Source organism: Neltuma alba, unplaced genomic scaffold (genome assembly GCF_004799145.2).
Source record: "Neltuma alba isolate B1F8T4 unplaced genomic scaffold, ASM479914v2 tig00011435_pilon, whole genome shotgun sequence".
In the NCBI taxonomy this organism is placed as follows: domain Eukaryota; kingdom Viridiplantae; phylum Streptophyta; class Magnoliopsida; order Fabales; family Fabaceae; genus Neltuma; species Neltuma alba.
Genome location: NW_021636117.1, coordinates 26,572 through 37,082, shown reverse-complemented (window position 1 = coordinate 37,082; position 10,511 = coordinate 26,572). Strand labels below are relative to the sequence as shown.

Here is a 10,511-nt window from a genome sequence, read left to right as displayed (position 1 = left end):
CCACATCTATCAATCAGAAGTTAGAAAAATATTTGACCTGAAAATTTAAAAAACGTTATGACAATATAACCTAATTTTTATTGTTAGGGGCAAAGACATACTCCTCTTGTTCTAGATATAAAACCCTTATATTAGTGTGTATAGGGGTCTTATATTTATGACCGGAGGAGTAGCTTTCTTGGGAGGAGGAAAAATCATGGGAGGGTGACTTCTGGTGAACGGGACCAGCTAACACAGAAGGGCCTTTTCGTAATAAAAACAAAAAACCCGTCCCTTTTGGTAACTTGAATCCTTTAAAAGCTCCAAAGTTGCAGAGGTTCATCCCATCGCAGCAACATTGCATTTTCATTTTTAGTTTTTTACTCCGTTCCCTCTCTTCCAAAATCCCTCGCTCTTCCTCCACTTTCTCTCTCTAAAATCTCAGAGAAAGGAGGAGAATCACTCAGAAGCAGACGAAGAAAGAGGAGGACGAGGACGATTACGCTGTCAGCTCTGCGACCTGCGAATCGGAGTGGAAGAGAGAGATCGGAAAGGAATTGATCGCCGATGGAGGAGCGCCGATATGCGGTGTTGATGTGCGCGGAGGAATCAGAGTATGTGAGGAAGAGGTACGGTGGGTATTATGGAGTTTTTGTGACAATGCTGGCCGAGGAGGGGGAGAGGTGGGACGTGTACAGGGTGGCGCGTGGGGAGTACCCGCCGGATGAGGAGGTGGAGCTGTACGACGGATTTGTGATCACCGGAAGTTGCAATGACGCACATGGGAACGACGCCTGGGTGAGAGAGCTGCTGACATTCCTTAAGAAATTGGATTCTATGAGGAAGAAAGTTCTGGGCGTTTGCTTCGGCCACCAGGTATGTTTGTTTATTTATTTTAATAATTTTTTTTTGGTGAAACCAGTATGTTTTTGTTTGGTTAAGTTTAACACGTTTTTCTGTTTTTTATTCCTTTTTGCTGCTTGTTTGGTTAATTTATATATATATATGGAATGTTCATTTTGGTTTTTGAATTTTATGCTCCGCTTATGTATTAGTATAATTTAACAAAATTTTAAAAAATCATGTAAGTTTAGTCAGATAAATATTCATTTTAATTTGTTTGGTTGATAACCTTGAGTAGGACTTTTTCCTTTCTTTTTTTCCCTGTTAATAAATTTTTGGCTTTTCAAATTTGTTTTTATTTTAATTTTAGTTTTTTAAGTTTCAAATTATAAATTTTCACTCTTCAAAATTTTTTTCATTTAAAACATTATTTCTTATAATTTAATAGAAATTTAAATCATTTTTCAGATATCAGAACTTATAATTTAAAACTTAAGGGATCAAAACAACAAATTTAAAAAAACGAAAAATTATATTGACTTTTTTTAACAAATTGATATTTAATATTGATTGATATTGATGTTTTTTGGTGAGATATAAAACAAAATGCACAAATCACCCTGTCTTTTTAGAAGTGCATTGAATAGTTTTTTAATTTTAAACATGTTATAATACTTTTTTTTGGCCGGTAAACTGTAAACATGTTGTAATGCCTAGCATCATCATATAAAATAAGGTTTAGCAAAAGAAACTATTTGTAAACTCTGAATAATGTATTTTAACTTATTCTTAATGCATGGTGCTTCTATTCTTACCCTAATGAACACAACAAATTGGTGCTACACTTTTATGTGACGTTTTTCCCGCATAAATGGTGAAAAGTTATTGGTTCATAATTTAGAATTTACGAACATGATTTATACATATAACTTTAAAAATTAAAGGGCCAGCGCATAACTTAAAAGTTCAAAACATTAGTTGTATAAAAAAACGAATTAGAGGTTCATTCAATCCCGCACATTATCATTCAACTAGTGTGTAACAAACCCAATATAATTAGGATTTGGATCCCCTTAATTAAGTTTTTTAATTGAGAAATATTAACCATTAGATCACAATATAATGGTAATGGTGTTGAGATAAAGAGCTTTGATTTTTTTTTTTCAAAAAAATAAATTGGTAACTCTTTTCTCAATACTGTTAGTCTATTAGATGGTGATGATGATGTTTCTGAGTTGAAACTGGATTGATGGAGTCTCGATGATATGGTATATTATGACATGTTATGGAAATGTTTGACATGAAGTATATTTATTGTTCTTTAAATTAAAATAATTAATTCTTCAAAAAAAAAAAGAAGCTACCTGAATCCATTCGAGATTCTTTGCTGGTGTTAATTTTGTTTTATTCTTTTTTCCCCCCCTTTCCCTCTTAGCAAATAATTTATGTCACATGCGATTCAGACACGCGATTTGATTCAGACATTCGATGCCTTCTGTCGGATTTATGGTAAATATACAAGTATATGGAGGAAATACAGTTTATTATTTATTTTAATCAACATGGATAAGATTAGATTCATGAACAATTTTTTTTTAAAAAAATAGTAAAATAATAATTTAAGTATTTTTACATATATTTCAAATCAATATTTAGTTATATAAATTACTCCGAAGGACAGTTAACTTTGAACCGTTGATTGGAATTTTTTCTGATAGATTTGAGAAAGAAAATGATATTGAGAATGAGTAAACTATATAAATTTTATTTATTTTAATTACTTTTTCTTTTTTACAAATATCCATCTAATATAGGGTACGTAAGGATAAAGTATTATTTAATTAATTTTGAGCAAATTTAATTAGAATATCTCTCTCAAAATGATTTTTTACGGAGTTTTTAATCATAATGGAAAGTTTGTGGTCGCTATCCCGATCAGGCGACCCAACATGACTGTTTTGGAGGGGACGTTATAGTGAGGTAAAATACAAAAGTTTTGTTTTAACATTTGCGAATATCATAAGAACTTATCTTTCAAGTTTCACACTCTCTAACAAGATTTTTCTTGTCTCTCACTTGGCGTTTCTGATTTTCTTTTGACGTTTTGAATTGAAAGTGTTTGGAGTCATTGAAGCAGATAGGATTTTGTTATGCTAATGATGATAAGATTGAACTGATATGAGCCGTCCAAAAGAGGGGGGAAAAAAAAGGACTGATATGAATTAATGAAGTCAGAAGTAAAATAGATAAAGTAATCTAATAATCTGTTTTTCCCCCCAACCTCCTAGAATGCAAAAGTTACTAGTGAGTTATTTGCAAGTGGTTCAAAAGTTGAAGAAGAGCATTTTACATATTTTTCAAAATTTATTTATTTTAGTTTGAATATATTTTTGAATCAATTACACAACTTTACGAGGAAAAAAAAAGTCCATTTCAGGTATTTACTTTACATAGTATAAAATTACTTAAAATAAGTTAAATCAAAGACCTTTTATATCTTAAATCTCAACTATTTGATACTCTCAAGTCTCATTTATTCTTAATATAAGGTCCATTTCACATCATAATTTAGTAGTTATGATGCATTATCAAGAATACTACTATTTAATTTATTTTCAAGTGTTTCTAGAAGGGAGGATCCCGGCAAAAAAAATTTGGAACTACTAAATTTCAAATAAAAAATTTTACAAAAATGTGTTATTTATAAATCCAATGTTATCAAAACATATTAAAGTGTTGTTACTAAATTTGATTTAAGATTTAGTAATTTTAAGATGGGATTTTTTTTTTAACATAGAAAATAGAGTAACTTTAACTTTACATCTTAATTCTTGTGATTTACTATCTCCAGTTTTAATTATAAGATCTTATTTATAGTTTACAAATAAAATTTTATAATTAAAATAAGAGATAGTAGTTAAAAAGAGTATATAGAAAGAGGGGCTCAATGCATAAAGGAATGTGGAAAATGCAGTGACTTTATGTGACCCTGTGTCGTTTGCGAGTGAAGAGAACTTAGGATTACGTGTGTTCGGTATATGCAATCACATGATGTGTTGTCAAACACGACAACCACTTGGCATGTGAGGAATTAATTATGTCTTAGCCGTTGGTTTCATTCTTGACGTGGCATGTGGCCGGACTTGATCATGCAAATTATGATTAAGTTCATGACGTGGCATGTGGCCGGACTTGATCATACAAATTATGATTAAGTTCATGCCTTGTGATTGTATCACTGCCACACATTGCTTGACCCCAAACCAAAATGGGATCTGGTCTGTCTTGACCATCCCCAATAATGAAATAAATTAGTTTCATCCTAGAAATGGTTGTCCCAGGTGTCTCATCTGTTTGTTGTATATATGATGTGGGGAATGAGTCAGACTTGTAATATAAGTAAAATTTGTTTGATTTCAAATATAATAACAAGATAATTAATGGGTAAAAATTAAAAAAATTGGTTATATTATTTATTTATAAAAAAATATATATTGGTTTTTTTAAAACTATATGGTACCATTTTAGTCATTTTCATTAGATACTACTCCCTTGATTTAAAAAAAAATCCTCTTAATATGCACATTCGATTAATAGAGTTAAAAAAATTATAAAAATTTAAGAGATATAAAGGATTGAAGTTTTGCATTTACCACCAAAACAAATTCATCCATTAGTTCTTATATTTAGGAGTAGATGGAGTATGTTTCATTATAAATTGTATATTTAAAAAAAAATTAAACTTTAACACAAAGTTATATTATTTGAGTCACAAAACATTTTAACTTATTTTTTCAGACTCTGTGTAACACCTTTTATATGACTTTTCATTCCGACGAGCTTATCTCTTCGCTTTGGTTTTTCTTATTGCTTGTTTATGCCCATGGTTTTCGACTCCACGTGAAGTTGCAGACTTCTCAAAGCATGTAATATAATAAACTTTCATCAGAGAAATATATATGGCAGAAACATTTCAAATCTAACACCTCTTACCAAATCTGGGGACGGGAATTGACTTCACTCAATCCAAGAAATTAAAACACAAATAGATAGATTTTGATGGACTTATTTTATGTCCGCTAATAATTTATCAGTAGCTATCTCTTTTATGGCCACAAGAACCGCTAGGTTTTATTTGGTAAATGAGGATGATTGTTTACTAGTTAAGCTTTTTGTATTGTTCATACTTTGGATAGGTGTCTTCCCCGTTAGCTGTGGGGTCACTATGATGGATTCCCTACCGCATAATAATAGCAATAATAGTATAAGCTTACCATGTGATATGGCTCCCCATAATCCATGTTCCCTTTTTGTGTTTTGTAAAGTCAAATTTGCTGAGTTGGATGAAATTATGCATTTTTCTGACCTATCAGATAATGTTTGCCAATTGTGATAGTCATAGATCACTGATCATTCCCACACGCATACAAATTCAGGTGACTTGCATAGTACTTTGTTAGTAATTATCTTGGTCTTAATATAAGATTTAGTTGACTAATTTGGAGAAATTAAAGAAATATTTTAAATTATTTATATTTATCGTTTTTGTCAAAGCTAATTTGCTTCACTTATAAATTGATATACTCTTCTGATTTTTAATATAAGACGTATTTAACTAATTTGATTAGGTTAAGGAGTTAGGTAAGTTAGTTAATTATAAGAAATATGACATATTTTTCCTAAAACACCATAATTATCTTCCTTAATATCCTATTTCCTTCTTTTACTTGATTATGATTGATGGAATATTCATAGAGGTAATTTAGGAAGAATTAATAAATATGATAAATAAGTCTTATATTTAGGATTAAAATCAACTTAATAATTAGGTCTTATATTAAGAACTGAAAGAGTATAATCTAATGATCTGCATAAGTATTTTAGAGAGATTATGTAACATGTTATAATTAAATAATTGAATAATTTTCTTAATCTGTTCAAATGAGTTAACTAAGTCTTAGATTAAGGACTAGTTGTAGATTGTGTATACATGTGTACGTATATAAAGCAGACGGGGGATAGTATACAGATCCGTTTCCTTGAATTAGAGAGCTGACTATGACTTTATGATAAAAAAAAAAAGATTCTGATGAAAAGTAGGGTTGGGTTTTGATCAGATACTTGGCCGAGCACTGGGAGGGAAGGTGACTCGATCTCCCACAGGTTGGGACATCAGTGTCAGAACGGTGACGTTTTCATCATCTTCATCACTGGCTCTGTCATCTCTCAAGCTCCCTTTAAGGCTCTCCATAATCGAATGCCATCGTGATGAGGTGTGTCCTTTTCCTAAATGCGACAACTCTAATGGGTTGAATTACCTATAATCATTAAAACCGCATTGTCGTACGTCATTGTTGACCCGCTTATCTACCTCTTTATAATCCCACTTAAATGCCTATTTGCTAATCAATCATGAAGAAACACACACGGATGTAGCATATCTATAGATAATAAAGCCTACGTGCTTAATGATTTAGTTAATGGCATTTAAAAAAAATTAGGTGAGAGAGCTGCCAGCAAAGGCGGAAGTGATTGCGTGGTCAGAGAAAACAGGAATTGAGATGTTTAGGTATGGAGATCACATCATGGGAATTCAAGGCCACCCTGAGTACACCAAGGACATTCTTCTTCACCTCATCGATCTACTCATCCAACGCAATTTCATCATGGTTTGTGTATATCTAAAGATTTATTAGTTGCTGATAGCATGAAATGGTGGGATTTGGGGCGTCCAGTGCTCCTTCTCAACTATCCCTTAATTTTTCTTCACTTTCTAAATGTTTTTTTTTGTTTTCCTTTAACCATTAGGTTATATGTAAAATGGAAAAAGTGATATTTTGATATCTTTTAAGCAAAACAAAAAAATGCAGTTTTTAATGATTTCTCAAAGAAAAAAATAAAATTTAAAACTGTATTATTTATTTTGTTTGTAAGATATTAAAATGTCATTCATTTCATTTTATATAGAATCTGATGATTAAAAATGACAAGAAAAAACATATCACCAAAAAAGAAAAACAAAAGAAACAAGAAAAAAAACATTTGAGAAGTGGTACAAAATTAAGCGGGACAGATGGGTAGCTTATAACATCCCAAAATGGTGTCCATGTAGCCGAGCTCACTTAGTGAACATGGCTTATTATTGTTATGTGTGTGTGGGTGTGTGCGCCTATGGACCTCTTCGTTTTGTTCTCTCTATCTATAATCTTCTGGTATTTCAGGTAGAAACTTGTGTTATGTGCACTAATAACTCTCACCCATTATCGGTGTTTGATTTGGGACGGTCACAGGAAACTTATGCGGCTGAGGCGGCGGCAAAACTGGCTTTGAGGGAGCCGGATAAGGAGGCATGGAGAAGACTGTGCATCAGCTTTCTCAAGGGTAGGTTATGACAATGCAGTGAGAGAGAGAGAGAGAGGTTTTGTATTGAAAGAAGTTGGCTTTAGGAAGAAAAGAGAGTGGAGGAATGAGAAAGTAATGGGAAAAGAAGAGGGTTATGGGTAAGGGTTGACTCCATTTTCCTTCTCATCTTTAATCAGTTAAACTCCACTGATAGGAGAAGAGTATGCTTAGTCTACTGATTTTTTTATTTTTTTTTTAAGATGGCGATAGAATGCACTAATTTTAGAAATATGTAAAAATAATAACAAGGAAAAGAAAAATTTTCAATTAGGTAGATGCTTAAACCTCCATTAAAGGAGCATTAAGAAAAATGCTTTTAAAAAAAAACCAAAAAAAACAAAAATTCTGTGTGAATTCTTTGACCGGTGAGTACTATAAAGGCCAGCAAGAGAAATTAGTCAAGGGAAAAAAACAAATGAAGAGTGACACATTATATAAATATAAAGAAAACAGAAGTCATTGATTTTAGTGCTTGCTGTGATCTTTATTATAAAATAAATTAGCTACTTGAAGTCAAAGAATCACATCTTCCATATTAAAAAAAAAAAATCATTTTGTTGAACTATGTTAAAATTACATGAATACTTTCTTATTTTAGACATATATAAATATCTGAAATAAAAGAGTTGTGTAAAGTTAATTCTGTTTACGAAAATGTAATATATATTAACTTAAATTCATACTTATATTATAAAAAAGGAAATAATATTTTTATTTTTATCATTATATAGTTGGGGGAGAAACACCTTCAACCACAGTATAATTATTGTCATTACTTAATTTCCAACAAGATGTAGGAGGAAATTGAAGCAAGTTTTCCTGGCCTTTTGAGTTGTAATTCAAAGTGTGGTACCTAAAGAACTTAGTCAAGGGAAAAAGGAAATGAAGAGTAACATATTATATAAATATAAAGAAAGGCAAAGTCATACTGATTTTAGTGTTTAATATGATTTTTATTATAAAATAAATCAGCTATTTCCACATTTAAAAAAAATCATTTTGTTAAACTGTGTTAAAATTACATGAATACTTTCTTATTTTAAACAAATATAAATATCTGAAATAAAAAAGTTGTGTAAAATTAATTCTTTTTACTAAAATATAATATATATTAATACAAATTCATATTTATATTAAGGAAATAATATTTTTATTTTTATCATCATATAGCTGGGGGGGGGGAAGGCTTCAACCACGGCATAATTCTTGTCATTGCTTAATTTCCAACAAGATGTAGGAGGAAAGCAATTTTTCCTTGCTTTTTGATTTGTAATTCAAAGTGTGGTACCTAAAGAACTCCATATACTTGATATTTTTTAAATCGAGTAATATTTACTTTGATTCAAGCATTTTAAAATCAATCAGGGATAACATCCGAGGATGATTTCTCATATCTATACAGTTCAAAAGACCTGCTCTTGTATATATATGTGTGTGTATAATATTGATATCACTTTATCCAATCATTATCGGCAAGATACTGAATTTTTATTTTCAATTTTTTTTAAAGAAAAAGAAGGTATGACATGGTCGAATGGAGAAAACAGGAGGACAAATTTTTACAGAGAACAAATTCTTACACGTGCTAACCTGTTTATTTCGTGAGTTGACATGTACAACCCCTTTTTTCCCAGTTTACTTTTATTTTACCTGGCTGAGCACAGCACAATCCCCAGAGTTAGAAACTTAATCAAGTGGCTAAACACTTTTTTTCCCAACTTACTTTCATTTCATAGTGAAAAGTTTTCATTTATATTATGTATTCATTTTATTTTTTGTTGCGGAATGCAGATGATGAAGATGATAAGAAGGAATCAAGGATTAATCTTATTACTAATTCCATACAAGATTTAGGGATAATTAATATTCAAGTCCTTATAATTTCAACAGATTTTTAATTAGGTTTCTATAATTTTTTTCTTTTTATCAGATCCTTGTAATTTCACATGTTTTTAATCACGTCCTTGTGATTTTTTTTTCTTTTTATCAGGTCTTTATTTTTTTATCATATTTTTAGTTAGGTCCTTGTAGTTTTTATTCTTTATTCTATAAATAATAATATTCTATAAATAAAAAATTATTATAATAATCTTATGTTAATTTTTTTTTAAATTTTTAGTTAAACATATATATTATTTATTTTTCAATTCAAATTTTTATAATTATGAAATTCAAATTATAATAATAAATTTTCTAAAATTAGAATATAATTATCAATAATTGATAGTTAATTATAATTGATTATTCTGATTAATTATTAATTAATAAATGATTATATTAATTATTTTCCAATTATGTGATTATTAATTTAAAAATGAAATTAATTTTAAAGAATAAAGTTAATAAGTAATTTTTTTAAAACTACGAAGGATCTAATTAAAAAATAAGTGAAACTATAAGAATCTAATAAAAAGAAAAAAATGGAGTGACCTAATTAAAAACACATGAAAGTAAAAGAATCTAATAAAAAAAAATTTTATAGGGACCTAAGTAAAAATTAGATGAAATTATAAGGACCCGGAGATTAATTATTCCTAAGACTTAAATATTATTATTTTTTTAATGATTGATGAATGATAAATTCATGTGACACGAGCATGATTGTTATCATATTTGTGAAAATTTGATTTATAATATCGACATGTGGCATGGATGAACATGAACATGTTATCTTTGTTGAATGTTGCTTATGATAAAATGTTAAGGTGTAATTTTGCCCTCAAAATTTTTATGTAAGAGTTGTGAGCATTCGATTTTTTTTCCTTGGATCAATATTACTTCAAAAATATTAAAAGATGAGTAATATCGCCGCTGGATATTAAAAATGTTGACAGTTAATATTAGCTTTTTACCATACAATGTAACTTTTGACGGTTAAGGTGACTTTGCTCTTTTCTTAGCACTTTCAAAATGACATTAATCCAAAAAACCTTCCAGATATTTATATCTCCTCCATGAAAACTTTTAGAGTGAAATTAAATCTGAAACTTATGACAAAATAATGCAAATTGTATAGGGAGAATTGCGTTGAAGTCCCCTGAAAAAAAAATTACCAATAAGTCCTAATAACAGATAAGTAATTTACTACCTCAAAACTTGTCATTGCAGGTTTTTTTGTTGTCACAAAGTCTTTTTAATAATTATATTCCATACTTAGGATTTCACAGCAAGTCCCCCAATTATGTAATACCACCTTTGGTTCTAATTATAAGATCTCATTTGTAGACTACAAACAAAGTCTTATAATTAGGACAAAAGGTAGTATATATAGGTTTGAAGTGGGTTAT

At 29.8% G+C, this 10,511-nt stretch overlaps 1 protein-coding gene across 1 annotated transcript; it reads left to right on the top strand.

The window, feature by feature from the left end:
- Positions 1 to 362: 362 nt before the first annotated feature.
- Positions 363 to 7,350, top strand: LOC114713559 (gamma-glutamyl peptidase 5-like). The gene is made up of 4 exons (XM_028898234.1): positions 363 to 855; positions 5,940 to 6,095; positions 6,324 to 6,491; positions 7,113 to 7,350. Exons 1-4 carry the CDS (start codon positions 547 to 549, stop codon positions 7,212 to 7,214), a joined length of 735 nt encoding a protein of 244 aa, XP_028754067.1. The 5' UTR covers positions 363 to 546; the 3' UTR covers positions 7,215 to 7,350.
- Positions 7,351 to 10,511: the final 3,161 nt, after the last annotated feature.

Bases quoted from the DNA above. Each gene is read 5' to 3' on its own strand.
- LOC114713559 (XM_028898234.1), top strand. From the start codon at position 547: ATGGAGGAGCGCCGATATGCGGTGTTGATGTGCGCGGAGGAATCAGAG. The intron at 6,096-6,323 runs GTGTGTCCTTTT...AAAAAAAATTAG, and splicing joins TCGAATGCCATCGTGATGAG to GTGAGAGAGCTGCCAGCAAA. The intron at 6,492-7,112 runs GTTTGTGTATAT...GGACGGTCACAG, and splicing joins TCCAACGCAATTTCATCATG to GAAACTTATGCGGCTGAGGC.